This window comes from Sceloporus undulatus, chromosome 4 (assembly GCF_019175285.1).
Source record: "Sceloporus undulatus isolate JIND9_A2432 ecotype Alabama chromosome 4, SceUnd_v1.1, whole genome shotgun sequence".
In the NCBI taxonomy this organism is placed as follows: domain Eukaryota; kingdom Metazoa; phylum Chordata; class Lepidosauria; order Squamata; family Phrynosomatidae; genus Sceloporus; species Sceloporus undulatus.
In genome coordinates, this window is record NC_056525.1 from 184,406 (window position 1) to 198,132 (window position 13,727).

General features: G+C 55.8%; 2 protein-coding genes across 6 annotated transcripts in view; one reads left to right on the forward strand and one right to left on the reverse strand.

Moving 5' to 3' along the window:
* Window positions 1-387: 387 nt before the first annotated feature.
* LOC121929549 (probable ATP-dependent RNA helicase DDX27) lies at window positions 388-8,395 on the forward strand. Of its 5 annotated transcripts, none has more exons than XM_042465203.1 (21): window positions 388-533; window positions 626-781; window positions 921-980; window positions 1,098-1,221; window positions 2,713-2,762; window positions 2,893-2,982; window positions 3,692-3,797; window positions 3,880-4,053; window positions 4,394-4,544; window positions 4,669-4,768; window positions 5,126-5,267; window positions 5,367-5,520; window positions 5,610-5,691; window positions 5,797-5,974; window positions 6,140-6,246; window positions 6,529-6,631; window positions 6,848-6,942; window positions 7,025-7,154; window positions 7,335-7,428; window positions 7,655-7,726; window positions 7,826-8,395. In XM_042465203.1, exons 1-21 carry the CDS (start codon window positions 459-461, stop codon window positions 7,839-7,841), a joined length of 2,259 nt encoding a protein of 752 aa, XP_042321137.1. In that variant the 5' UTR covers window positions 388-458; the 3' UTR covers window positions 7,842-8,395. The 5 variants fall into 5 exon arrangements, with proteins under 5 accessions (XP_042321137.1, XP_042321136.1, XP_042321135.1 ...); XM_042465202.1 differs by having other exon boundaries at window positions 416-533; window positions 623-781; XM_042465201.1 differs by having other exon boundaries at window positions 424-533; window positions 620-781.
* Window positions 8,396-10,723: 2,328 nt separating this feature from the next.
* Window positions 10,724-13,727, reverse strand: part of SNRPB (small nuclear ribonucleoprotein polypeptides B and B1) — a 3,763-nt gene continuing 759 nt past the window's right edge. The window contains exons 3-7 of the mRNA XM_042462187.1: window positions 13,192-13,303; window positions 11,812-11,964; window positions 11,457-11,595; window positions 11,132-11,257; window positions 10,724-10,930 (exon numbers count right to left, since the gene is read on the reverse strand). Of these exons, the coding sequence (XP_042318121.1) occupies window positions 10,893-10,930; window positions 11,132-11,257; window positions 11,457-11,595; window positions 11,812-11,964; window positions 13,192-13,303 (568 nt within the window). The 3' untranslated portion in view covers window positions 10,724-10,892. The remainder of the gene's footprint in view (window positions 10,931-11,131; window positions 11,258-11,456; window positions 11,596-11,811; window positions 11,965-13,191; window positions 13,304-13,727) is intronic.

Consider the following 13,727-nt stretch of genomic DNA (forward strand, 5'->3'; position numbering starts at 1 on the left):
CTGCCTCCAAAGGCATCCTTATTTCTTGCTGTCATCATTCCTGCCTCCAAAGGCATCCTTATTTCTTGCTGTCATCATTCCTGCCTCCAAAGGCATCCATCGCACAGACAGAGACCAGGGACATAGCTAGCATTTTGGGAATGGGCCTTGAGGGCAGCGGCGCAGCAGCACCCGCCATTCACTTTCCTAATGGAGGGGGAGGGTCCGGACCTAGGTCCCTGCAGAGACCTTGCAGCAGCCCTTTGAGGGGAAGGGAAAGGAGCTGAACTACTGCCCTGGATCCAGGCTCCGCTCTGGCCCCACCACAAACTCCGCTTCCCAGAATGCCACAGCCTTGAGCCAGGCTCATCAGCGGCGTGTGGATGAAGGGGCGTGGCCAAGGGAAGGCGGAGCCTCTGGGCCGCGGCGCCGTCGTCGTCGTCGTTTCCGGGCGGAAGCAGTTGACGAGGGAGAGGACGATGGCGCTGCAGGAGCAGGGAGGCCTCGTGGCGGAGGAGCCCCGGGAGCAGGAGCCCTCGGAGTCGGACTCGGAGGTGGGCGGGCGGCCTGTGCTGGCGGTCGGGCGGGCTCCGTGGTGAGCGCCTTCTTCCCTTGCCTTGCTCTGCTTCTGCTGCAGGAGGAGGAGGAGGAGGAGCAGGGCCTGGCCGGAGCTGGGCTCCGGGGGACTAGGCGCCGTCGCGGCGGGGGCGACTTCGCCTCGGGCTTCGTCTTCGCCGAGAAGGAGGCCGGGCCCGGAGGCAGCTGGGCCGAGGCGGCGCTGGGGCTGACGCTCAAGAGGAAGGTAAGGAGGGAAGCCAGGGGGGGGGGGGGGGGGGGGAAGGAAGGAAGGAGGGCCGTCGGGGGGAGCCCTGCCTTGCCTGGCCGGCCTGGTCTCCCCACGGCCTCCTCCTCCTCCTCCTCCTCCTCTTCTCTGCCCCCAGAAGCAGGCGACCACTTTGGACCAGAAGATCGCGGCGGTCAGGAAGCGGAGGAAGCAGCAGGTGAGAGACCGAGGCCCAGAGCCCTTTCCGCCTGGGGCTGCAGGGAGGCAGGGAGGCAGAAGGCCCTCGGAGGAGGAGGGAGCCCTGGCCCTCCCAGGCTGACCAGCCTTTCCCCAGGAGAAGGAGGCCAAGCAGGGCCCAGCGGACGACGCTCGGCAGGAAGACGGAAGCCAGGAGCAGGAGGAGCAGGAGGCCGAGGGCTCCTCCTCCGCAGAGGAGGACATCATCTTTGCAGAAGCAGGTGAGGAGGAGGAGGAGGAGGAAGCGCCCTTCTGCCTTTGCCTCACAGAGAGACCTTTCGGAGGCAGGAGGAGAGCTGGGGCTCCAGCCAGGAGGGAGGAGAAGAGAGGAAAGCGTCAGGTCCAGTGCGCCCTTTTGGGAACAAACACATACGCTCGAGCCCCATTGGAAGTAAGGGGGCTCCTGCATGGTGCGGTGGCGCAGTGGCGCACGCCTCCCATGCACACGCATCCCATTACTTTCAATGGGACACACCGCCCCTTGCACCCCATGCGCTCCCACATGGCTTTCAACGTATGCTGAAAGCCGCCTATGGTGCCTTGGCATGTGAGGCAGGCGCACGGTCCAAGGCAGTGGTGCTATTACCGGATTGCTGAGCCATCCTGTCATAATCCAGGGCTGCAGGGAAGGAAGAACCCAATGTCAAGCAACAGATTAGGCAGTTTTGGATCGCCATTTCTTAGCTTTCCAGCAAAAAGGTGGCATGATCCTCTGGACGGAGGACGGCTGGGATTCAGCCAGAGATGCTCAGGGCTGCTCCGTTCTTGCAGGAAGCAGGTGATCCTTGTGGGCTGCTTTCCCAGTCCTTGGCCCTTGCCAGTTTGCCCCCAGAAAGATCATGCGCACCTTCTTCTTCTTCTGTCGCTTTATCACCCAGAATAGGCTTCTGTTCCGCAGACGGGATTCTTAGGTTTTTTCCAGCAAACTTAAGTCGGTTATCAATTGAATTCCAAGTTTTGTGAAAACACCATGAATTTGCAGCAAAGCCAGAGTTTTGAGATAGCCTGCTCTTGAACGGTGAGGCTTGAGCCGGGTCCATGAGACAGGCTATGACCGCCTTGGCCGTTATTGTGGGCAGCCAGCTCCCCCGTCGTCTTAATGCTTTAATTTTAATTCGTTAGTGAAAACAAAACAGGCTCCTTCCCTCAGCAGCTGATGGCATCTAAGAACCTGCCCTGAGCTGCAGACATGCTTCACTGGTATGAGGTAAAGGAGGGAAGGCTCGGCTTCCCTTTGGTAACACTAAGTGGGGCCCTTCCATGAAGGAGAGCGGCCAGGCAGCCCTGACAGATATGCAGTTGAGATGGGGAACCTGGTAACTGCTCATGGCTGGTTATCAATGCGGATGGCTTTCAAAGGGGCGCCAGATCCTAGGGATGCAGTTGTGCCCATATCCTGGCAGACGTTGCCCGCCGTGGGAGCAGGGAGCTGCCCTGGTCTCGTCTGGTGGGCTTCACTTCTTGCCCACCTCTGAGCACCTGTTTTGGGGTGTGTTTGCCCATGCCTTCTTTACCTTTTAAAGGAAATCAGCAAATACATGGGAGGAAAGGATTGTTCCATGTAGCCCCAGAGTAATCTCTGTTGTCCAAGTTGCTACCAGAGGCACTTCTGTCCCATGGCTGCTGTGAGCACCATAGGATCTAGCTGTGGCTAATCTCACAAGATTTTGTAGCTGGAAGATTTGATGGGGGTCTCTTGGTGCCTTTTGTAGATACGCTGAAACTGAAGCAGCAGCGGAAGCGCAAGCGCAGAGGTGAGGAGGTAAGCCTCAGGGGCGCGAATCGGCCGCCAGGACTGCTCCTTCCAGGGCGGGTCGGGCTGGGCTTGTGCAGAAGGCTTTAGCTGACTGGGGTTGCCCACCCCTCTCTCCCCTCCCGGCTTTGCTTTCCAGGCAGAGGAGCCATTCTTTGGGGAAGATGCTTCGCAGTACGATGACAGCCTCTCCTTCCAGGACATGAACCTCTCCCGCCCATTGCTGAAGGTAGCCAGCAAGTTCACTGCTTTTCCTTATGAACGGAGAAAGAGGATTTTGGGGAGGGGTTGTGTTCCTGATCTGCAGAAGAAAAATCTCAGCTGTCACATTGGAGAACATCTGTTTAAATTTTGCCTGTGCCTAGTCTTAACAAAGCAGCTATCTGGAGCGTCAGTTGAGCCTTGTGCTTGAAAGGCCTCCACCAGAGACTCACAGACACAGTCAGCATTTGGGATGGAGCCCAGTTGGATGCCTTCCGGAGGCATTTGTTTGCTCAAGGGCAGCGGGATTGTGGGAGGTGGATGGACAGAAGGGAGAAGTGATGAATGAAGGGAGTGCTCAGCTGCAGTGTCCTTTGTAGCTGGGTCAGAATCAGCAGCAAGAAGGAGGGGGAGATCTTGGCCACAACTGCAAGTGGCACACAGTTTGCAGGGAAACCGAAAGGCTCAAAGGGCTGGCAGCATGGGCCACAGATTAGCAGTTGCTGTCTTTGCCATCACCAGAGAGAAAAACAGAACTGACCCAGGCATGTTACCCTTGATGGAAGGTGGCAGGAGCCATTGTTCCCCCAGTTCCTGAGGGGAGAGGCAGGGAGGGAGCAGCCCTTGGTGAATCCAGCTCCGCAGCAGCATCGTTTGGGGTTTGTTCAGCCATAGGCTCAGATTGGTGCAACCTACCTTAGTTCATGTGGGTGCCTTCCCGGCTTCTGTCTTGCCAGGCTATAACCGCCTTGAGCTTCAAGCAGCCAACCCCCATCCAGAAGGCCTGCATCCCAGTGGGGCTGTTGGGGAAGGACATCTGCGCATGCGCTGCTACAGGGACAGGTAAGCTCTGAGGAGGGCAGGGGGAGGCTGAGAGGGGCATGGGGCTCTGTGCTGACCTGGCTCTTGGTGTTTCCCCTCTCAGGCAAGACGGCGGCCTTCATGTTGCCGGTCCTAGAGCGCCTGATCTACAAGCCACGCCAAGCCCCTGTCACTCGGGTCCTGGTGCTGGTGCCCACCCGGGAACTAGGCATCCAGGTGCACTCAGTTGCTAAGCAGCTGGCCCAGTTCTCCAGTGTCACGGCTTGCCTGGCAGTGGGTGAGTGAGTGATCTGGGGGGCTGAGGGGTAGTGGAAGAGGGGGGCTTGTATCCCTCCCTCCATGCAAAGATAGAAGTCAGATGAGGGCCTGGAGTGCATTGCTTTTGGCAGGAAATCTTGGCTTCTCTCTCTCCTTGGTTTGTTGTCACAGGAAACCTATTATGGTTTGCCAAAAATCACAATAATGAGGGGGATGAAGGGAGCATCTTTCAGGAGTGCTTTTGCTGTGGATTTCTGCATGGCAGTGGGGTTGGATTAGATGGCCCCTAGGGTCCCTCCCCACTCCTGTGGTTCTGTTCTATGAACATTGTGTCCCTCACATGCCATTGTGTCTTGCAGGTGGCCTGGATATCAAGACCCAGGAGGCGGCACTCCGCTCAGGCCCTGACATCCTCATTGCTACCCCCGGCCGCCTGATTGACCACCTCCACAACTGCCCCTCCTTCCACCTGGGCAGCATCGAGGTCCTTATCCTGGATGAGGCTGACCGGTGAGGGGTGGGGTGGGCTCCTTCGCCTCAAACCCTTTTGGGTTTGACCTGCCCCCGGGCAGAGGGGGGGGGGGAGCACCTTCTGGCTTCTCTTTGGCCACTCAGGGACTTCCTCTCCCCACAGGATGCTGGATGAATACTTTGAGGAGCAGATGAAGGAGATCATTCGCCTGTGTGCCCGTCATCGCCAGACAATGCTTTTTTCTGCCACCATGACTGAGGAGGTGAGGGGGGGCTGGGAACTGGCAGAGGGCATTTTGCTGCCCTCCTTCAAGGGCTACCATTGGTCTCTGGGTCAGGGTTCTACTAAAGCGTTGAGTCCCTGCATGGTTTTTTGGGGAAGGGGCATCTGCCTGCTCTTCTGGGGAGAAAGAGGTGGATGCAGGGGGGCTTCGCTGATACAACTGATGAATCCTGAGAGGGGAGCAGAGCCAGGAGCAAGCCTCTGTGTCTGTGTGTGAGTAGGGGAGGATGCAGTCAGAAGAGCAGGCGGACTGGTGTGCGTCTTGCAGTGCTGTGTGTCCTCAAGCCACCCTTCATTCCCTCATTCCTTCCTTTCTTGTTCCTTTCCTCTTTGGCAGGTGAAGGACTTGGCCTCTGTCTCCCTGAAGAACCCTGTCCGGATCTTTGTGAACAGCAACACTGATGTGGCCCCCTTCCTGCGCCAGGAGTTTGTGCGCATCCGGCCCAGCCGTGAGGGGGACCGGGAGGCCATTGTAGCAGGTGGGGGTCACTTTTGAGAGGTTCCCCTCCCATCAGGCGGGTGGTGTGGGCATCTGTTTGGCCACTGACACATCTCCTTCGCTCTCCCCGCCCCCCCAGCCCTGCTGACCCGGACCTTCCTTGACCATGTGATGCTCTTCACCCAGACCAAGAAGCAAGCCCACCGCCTCCACATCCTCCTTGGCCTCTTGGGTTTGCAAGTGGGCGAGCTGCATGGCAACCTGTCGCAGGCACAGCGGCTGGAGGCCCTCCGGTAGGCCTGGGGGGGGGGCCATAGGGTGGGGGTGGGACATGAGCGGCAACCGTGGCACAGGCATCTCTGACATGGTCTTTCCGCTGCAGGCGTTTTAAGGATGAGCAGATCGACGTGCTGGTAGCCACAGATGTGGCAGCGCGAGGACTGGACATTGAAGGCGTCAAGACGGTCAGCAGGCCCTTCTTCCCTGCCTGATTTCTCTGGTGTGGCTGACCCCCACCTTTCTCCCCTCCCCCTATGTTGCTCATTGGCTTGCCTGGTGCTTCCTTGCAGGTGATCAACTTCACCATGCCCAACACCACCAAGCACTACGTCCATCGAGTGGGGCGCACGGCTCGAGCGGGGCGCGCCGGCCGCTCTGTCTCTCTGGTAGGGGAGGAAGAGCGCAAGATGCTGAAAGAAATCGTCAAATCCGCCAGAGCACCCGTGAAAGCCCGTGTCCTCCCCCAGGGTAACTGCCTCCACTGGCCATGGGTGGGAGCACGCATGTGTGTGCAAGCATGGAGGGGCGGCCAGCCGACTGGCCTGTAGGAGCAAGGGTCTTGCTGGGGAGCCAGCCCCATAGGCAGCTGATTTGGTGGGGAGAGGTTGAGCATCCCCCTTGCTCCCTCCCCAGATGTGATCCTGCGTTTCCGGGAGAAGATTGAGAAGCTGGAGCCTGACGTCTATGCAGTGCTGCGCTTGGAGCAGGAGGAAAGGGAGCTGCAGCATTCAGAGGCGCAGGTAAAAAAGGGGTGTGTGTGCCCTATTCCCCCTTTCTGCCTTCGTCTTTCTCCTGGGAAGTTCCTCTCCAGCAAAACGATTTATGGGACCGGCTTCCCATCTGGATCGCTTTCGGGAAGCAGCAGAGCAGAGTCCTGTGGGGTCTCATGCCCTTTGGCACCATACTCCGAAATCTCTGGCAGGGGCACAGCCTGCCAGCTGTGGCTGGGGAAATTGTAGAGAGGCACATGCGTCTGCCCTGCGCATTGGTAGTAGCCATGCTTCCCTCTGCTGTCTTTCCAGATTAACACAGCCAGGCGGAAGCTGGAGACAGGGGCTCAAGAGGCGGCCCAGGAGACCCCCCGCAGCTGGTTCCAGAGCAAAGAAGAGAGGAAGAAGGAGAAGCGTAAGGGCCGGGTGGAGGGTGGGCTGATGAGGAGGAACAGGGAGAACCATGAGAGAACTGTAGTGTTTGGGTGTACTCTCCAGGGTACCTGGGCAAGAAATGCAGGCTAAGGGGCATAATGGCATAGCCTCTGAACCAGGGCTCTGGGTTTCCCAGGCAAGGTCCCAATCCTGGTCTTAATCTGCCTTCTTCCTACCCCCCTTGTTGTTGTCCCAGTGACCAAGGCCCTTCAGGAGTTTGACCTGGCATTGCGAGGCAAGAAGAAAAGGAAAAAGTTTGTGGCGGAGTCTCAGAAGAAGGTCCAGGCGACGGTGAGTGGCTGTGCCCTGGAGTGTGGAGGACTGCATGTGGTGGTGGGGAATGGCAACCCACTCTCTTCTTTTCCCTTTTCAGCCGGAGGAACGGTCCCAGTTCGAAATCCTCAAGGCCCAGATGTACGCAGAGCGGCTGGCCAAGAGGAGCCGGCGTGCCAAGCGGGCTCGCGCCATGCCAGAAGAGGCTCTTCCGGCACAGAGGGGGACAGGTGGGCGGTTGCCTCTCTGCGTGTTGCTTTTCCCCTTGGGCAGAGGTCTTGGTGGCTCTGCTGGACTGTGGGATTCCAGGGGTTACTGAGGGTGGGAGGGGGAACCCTTTTTCCGCTGGGTCTGCAATAGCCCTATATGCTCCAGCAAGGCTTCTGAGGGCCTCTCTTCTGCTCTTGAAGGATCCAAACAGCCACCCAGGAAGAAGAAGGCTTCAGTCTTCGACAAGGAGCTCACCAACACGAACAGGAAGGCCCTGAAGCAGTACCGTGCTGGGTGAATATGGGGGGAGTCCATACCCTTGGTGTCCCTCTCATGGCAGGCTTGCCCTGCTGGGTCCTGAGCATCAGTCCTGTTGAGAGAATGTGGGGTGGGATTTACTTTTGGGCTGCCATCTGAGGGTTGCAGAGTTCCCCTTTGTGCCTTTCCGAGGGAACCGGGCCCACTGCTGGGGGGTCCTGGAGGCTCTACTGCTCCTGACACTGACCGCTCCTTTCCACAGGCCCTCTTTCGATGACCGCAAGAGCCTGGGTCTGGGCCGGAGGAAGGGAGGGAGTTTCAAGTCCCGCTCCAGGTGAGGCCTCTGCCCACCCACCCCTTTCCTCAAAGGGGGAGTCTGTCATCCCGCTTTTCGGTCTGGGGGACTCAGGGGCTCCTTCCTTCCTCTCTACAGGTACAAGAGAAAATGAGGGATCTGACTGGACAGTGGGACCCCCAGGACCCCTTCTCTGCCACCATCTCCCAACTCTCTCAGTGCCTTGGGAAGGACTGGGTCCTTTTGCTGGTGGGGTGTTGAAGCATCTGGCCCTGCCTGTGGAGTGTGGTTGTCAGTTGCCTGTGCATTTTCAATTCCTTGTGTTTAAGGAGAAGCTTTTCATGTAGCCACACTTTGGGGAGGGGCGGTAGCGGCAACATTGCTGCCCCTGGTGAAGTTGCCCACCTGTCTGTCTGTCTGACCTGTTTCACACTGCCAAGTTGCTCTTGCAGTGAGAAATGTCATGAAATCAACTTGTTTGCTGCAGAAGGCAGGTGCGGGAAGCTGGCTGCCGCCAGGAGGAAGGGTCTGTCTGTGTATTGGGGACGGGTATATGAGCTCCTCTGTCCAGAGGGAAGGGGCCTGCATTGCTTGGCTTGTGTCCAGCCATTCCAATGGAGGCACCAGAAGGATGAGATGCTTGGATTGAGGTACCTTTGTCTTCAAGAACACAGTTATGGGATCTCCTATAATAAAATATTTTCTGTACTGCTGAGATATTTCTTGCTCCATGAACAGGATTCCTTCCATTAAGAACAACATTGGGGGAGTTGCAAGCTTTCCACTGGCACATGGCTGGGAAGTAGTCAGTCCATGGAGTATCCATCCCTCTTGGAATCATAGTTGGCAGAGAGCCCAAGGTGCCATGGAGCAAGACACCATCCAAGCAGCCCTTGTGCTTCCTAATGTTTATCTGAAATCTCTTTTCTGTTGCTTGAATCCATTGCTCCAGCTCCCAGTCTCTGGAGCAGCAGAAGGCAAGCTTGCTCCACCCTCAGTATGGCATCCCTGTCCATTAATTTAAACAGGACTATCATGTCATCTCTTAATCTTCTCCAGGCTAAACACCCCCAGCTCCCTAAGTCATTCCACATAGGGCTTCATGGTCTCCAGACCTTCCACCATTTTAGTCACCCTCCTTTGGACACATGGTTCCAGTTTCTCAGCATCCTTTTTAAATTGTGGTACCCAGAACTGGACACAATATTATTCCAGGTGAGGCCTGACCAAAGCAGAACAGAGTGGCACTGTTACTTCCCTTGATCTAGTCACTAGACTTCTATTGATGCAGCCTAAAATCGCATTGGCCTTTTTAGCTGCTGCATCACACTGTATTTCTTCAGGTTGAAATTCATTTTGTTGATTTTGGCCTAGGCCTCCAATCTGTTAAGGTCATTTTGTATTCCGATCTTGTCCTCTGTGGCATTGGCTACCCCTAATGCAGTGACATCTGCAAATTTGCTAAGCATGCCCTGTATTCTCTTCCATTCTGGTTCTGGCAAGAATGGAACACCAATCCATTGTGTGTGTGTGGCTTATCCTGGTCTGAATTTCACCCCAGAGGGAGTGGAAAGGACCGATGGATGTGGGTCTGTGTCTAGGAGGCCACTTGGCTTCAGTTGTGGGGAGAGAGCCCAGTCGCTGAGAAAGAGGCCCCATAATACAGGGCCTAGGAAGGAAAGGAACGCAGGCTCCTGCCCTAACAGGATGAACTGAGGCCACACTTCTTGTCAAAAAGCTCTGCCGCTGGTATTCTGTTGTTCTCAGGCTGGGAAGTTCTCCGTTGTTTGTAAAACATTACTCAACCTTTGTTTCTTGATCAACAAGATTAAAAGGAGCTAATTTCTAGCTTGAGTGTGCCTTGGCCTTTGTGGACTCTCCATCCGCGAAATACATGTCCCTGACTCTAAGCTTAACTCAAAGAAGGCAGACTCTTCCAAGGGAAGAAACAGCTTAACTGCCTCTGAACCAATCTTGCCAAGAAAACCCCATGCTGGGTTCCCCTTAGGGCCACCATAAACCAGAGATGACTTGAAGGCACAGAACACACACCAGCAGAAGCCAGACTTTGGGGTGGTGGGTGGGTGGGGATGCTGGTGCAACGGCTGCAACCATCCTGGGATCTGGAATACATGATAAATAGGGCGGTGCAGCGTCCTTCCCAAGTTTTTATCTACAGAATGCCAAAATTCCTAGTGGAAAAAACCCATGAACTCTATACCTCCAAAAAGGGGGACACTTCAGTGTTAGATCCCACTTTCCAGCTAACTGGTCCTCTGCTCTTGACAAACGTTAGAACCTAATATTTAGGACATGTTGAAGGGAGGAGGCCATGGGACTGGCTAGTGGCTGCTGCAAAGGTAACAGGAAACCAGGGAAGGAGAGGGCACTACTTGCCCTTCCTTGTCTGGAGTCAAATACACAACCTACCTTCCCCAGAGGAACATTCATCCAAATCCCAGCAGCTCTTCCCTCTAAGGCTGTGGGGCAGGGCAATGTTGGAGCTGAGGGGCAACTAGATTCCAGGAGGCCTTTATTTAACCAAGGACTGAAATCATACACGAAGTATATACTCTGACTGGCTCAGAGGCAAAACGAAAAACTGAAGCAGAACAACACATTTTATAGGAACATGAAATATGAGGTGCGTGAATCCGGGGATGTGAAACATGGCAGTACTTGGAGTGAGCGAGATAAAGGGCACAGGACTGGGTCATTCTGAGTCAGAAAGTTGTGCAGTGTTTACTCAGAACATGAAAATGTAAGAAGAAAAGGGGTGGCCTTAATAGGAAAACCAGTCAAAAGATAAAAGTCCGACTGAATAATAAGACTTCAAAAGAAACCCCTTCTTAATATAACCATAAACATCTAAGTTTATGTTCCAAATAGAGGGAAAAGGAAAAGCAGCAGCATTGCAGGAGGAACAGCAACAGACAACCACCGTTCTGGGACCTGGCTAATGGAGGGGGTCCGAAAGTGTGAGTCCTTGGCAAGGGCAGAAGCGGTTTGTGTGGCTGCCTCAAGACCAGAGTCAAGTTCACTCAAAAGGAAATGTCCTGCTTTTTATTAAAAAGGGCACCATGACAGTCAAAAAACAGAAGCCAAACATGCAACCAATCTCCCGTCCCACCCCTGCCACCTTGGGGCAAACAAGCCAAGAGGCGTAACTGCAACTGGCTCAATTTCCTCTCCTTCGACGTTTGCCTCAGGGCCTGGGGGGGCGCATGCCAGGAGGAGGGGGGCCTGGAAAAGACAGAGCAAAGGCCCATTAATTCAACAAGCAGCAAATCTCCCACAGCCACAGCGTTCTCCTTGCATCTCAGGCGGAAGACATGCTGTGCCTCCAACCCTCATGCTCAAAGGAAGCCGAGAGGCAGAAGAACTGCAGCCGAGGGATGGGCACCACAATCCTGGTGGCCCAAATCCGTAGCCCTCACCACTCACCTCTCATGCCAGGGGGAGGCGGTCGCATACCGGGAGGCGGCATGCCCATGGGTGAGCCTCGGCCGGGGGGCATGCCCATCGGAGGACCCATGGGGGGCCTCATGCCTGGAGGGGGTCCCATCATTCCTACAGTGCGAAAGAAGAAGGTTCAGGCTCCAGCGATATGCAGTGGTGCCCCCATGCTATCCCACCTGCTGCCTACAGAAGGGCCTCAGAGTAATCCTGCTTTGACACCAGCTCCTCATGGGGTTCAGAGGCTGTCATTTCATCATGGGGTCTGTCAGGCAGGGAGTGGAAGTGGTAGCCAGACAGCCATGCCACTTACCTGGAGGCGGAGTGCCCCTGCCCATGGGGGGAGGAGGTCCCCCTCGGCCAGGTGCATACTGAGTAGGGGCTCCTGCGATGCTGGCCGTGGCTGCCGCCGCCGCCGCAGCCACCGTCCCTCGGCTCTGTGGGGTCATCACCTGGCAGGGAAGAAGGAAGGGGAATGGAGGGGGTCCAAGGGGGTGGGTGCCACAGGCAGCCCCACCTACCCTCACATTTGGCAGAGAATGGTACAGTGTGCCCGTTGACACCTGCAGCACTCACTCCTCTGCCAGAAGGGCCATGCCTCACATGCGGCTTGAGCTGCAGAAGACCCAGCCCTCAAAAGAGTCCATGTGCACCTGGATCTCTCTTACCTGCTGGGAGGGCCCCCCGACCCCACGCACAGGGCCAGCCAGGCCTGCAGGCGCCTGTGGCATGGGTGCCCCCGCCGGGACCCCTCTTCCGGCAGCTCTGCCGACGCCAGGCCCTCCTGCTGCTCCGGCCAGGGGCACGCGGGCGATGCCAGTCTGGAAGAGCCAAAGAGTTAATGCGGGAAGGCTATGGATGCTCAGCTATGAACCACAAAGGAGTGAAAAGGTTCTGCAAATATCTTGCGTCAGGAAACGTATTTCACTTTTGTTCTTGCTCTCAGCATAAAGGTCTGCTCCCAACCCAGACCCCACACGCTGGGCTCACCTCACTATCTCCCATCCCCACAACCTAAGGCTGCCTGTGCTTTCAGGCTTCTTAAGAGACCCTGTCTGGCCATGGGAACCTGCTAGAGGCCCAAGATCCTCAGGGGAAGGAAGGCTGTCCCTCGGTCCCTCCGCCATCGCAGCCTCGCTGGCTCAGGGTTTGAAGGACAGGGCCTTCTCCTCAGTGGCTGCTCCAGGCTCTGGGACTCCCTTCCTTCTGCGGGAGGCTGCCCTGAACTGTTCCCTGCTTCCCTTTTGTCAGCAGGCTGAAACATATCTAGGTAAGTAGGCTTTTAATGTAAGAATTGTGGCAGAGAGGTTTTATGCGGAGTGTGCGCTTTAGTTACAGTTTTCAAAAAGAGATTTATTGCATTAAGACTCTACATTTCACATCCAAACATATGAAGTACATATCTAACTTCACAATTATACTATTACGTCTGTTTTGCAAATTAATCTATTGCTGAGCTCCATTTCTTTGCTTAGTTCAAAGGAAATAATAAACAAAGCTATTCTTTGTACCATTCCTAATTTGTGAATATTGACTCTTAGTTACTTCAGCCTCATCTATTTCTTCCTGGCTGCTTTGAGCTGCTCTCGGGGTTTACTATATTCAGTGTGGTATAGTTACGTTTTTTAATACTTGCGTGTTTTGAATGTAGATTTTGTATTGTTTTCATGAGACAACTTTAACTATTTGTAATTTTTACTGCAGTGTCTTTGGTCTCTTTCTGGGAGAAGGGCGGCATAAAAATGAAAGGAAAGACGTGACCAAACACACAGATAGTGAGCAGCCCTGAAAAAGGACTAATAACCAAAGTGTGTTTTAGCAGAAGGGTGGGGTTCCTGTGACCCTGCAGAGGCTGTTGACCTGGAACTCCCAGCAGCCACTCTATGGGGACAATGATCAGGGATACTGGGAACTGCAGTTGAAGCGCGTCTGGAGGGCCACAGGAGCCCCACTCTTGCCTAAACTATGGAGCAAGCAACCCCCGTGAGCAGAGGGGCTCTTCTCTGCCTTGGGGCCCCAAGAGCCCCTCCCGTGGCGCATGGTCTTACGTCTTTTGGGGGCGGCCCCTCCACTGTCATGGAGACTAGGTTCTCTCCTCGCAGAAGCACCAGCCCAAGAACACGCTTCTCCTCACGCTCCGGCTGCTTGGAGTTCTTTGGCCTGAAGAGGAGGAAGGAAGGAAAGAAGGAAGGAAACACGAGGGCCATGCATCAGTCGCCTGCCGGGATGGTGGACAGAGAGGAGGAGGAGGAGGCAGCCCTTGGGATCTCTGGCCGACTGGCCCTGGCCGAAGGTGGGGGGGGGGCTGAGGAGGATCCGGGCCAGTGTCCTGGAGGCAAGGCCTTGGAGGCTCAGAGGAGGAGGACGCTGTGGCCCTCTGGGACCTCTGGCCGAAGGGAGGGAGCCTGCCTGCTGGGGAAAAGACAAAGGGGCATCCATGGCCACAAGGGCTGAGGAGGATCGAGGCCAGTGTCCTGGAGGCAAGGCCTTGGAGGGTCAAAGGAGGAGGACGCTGTGGCCCTCTGGGACCTCTGGCTGAAGGGAGGGAGCCTGCCTGCTGGGGAAAGGACAAAGGGGCATCCAT

Coding starts and splice junctions, on each gene's coding strand:
- LOC121929549 (XM_042465199.1), top strand. CDS start 459: ATGGCGCTGCAGGAGCAGGGAGGCCTCGTGGCGGAGGAGCCCCGGGAG. Junction 1,222..2,712: donor CATCATCTTTGCAGAAGCAG/GTGAGGAGGAGG, acceptor TGCCTTTTGTAG/ATACGCTGAAACTGAAGCAG. Junction 2,763..2,892: donor GCAAGCGCAGAGGTGAGGAG/GTAAGCCTCAGG, acceptor TTTGCTTTCCAG/GCAGAGGAGCCATTCTTTGG.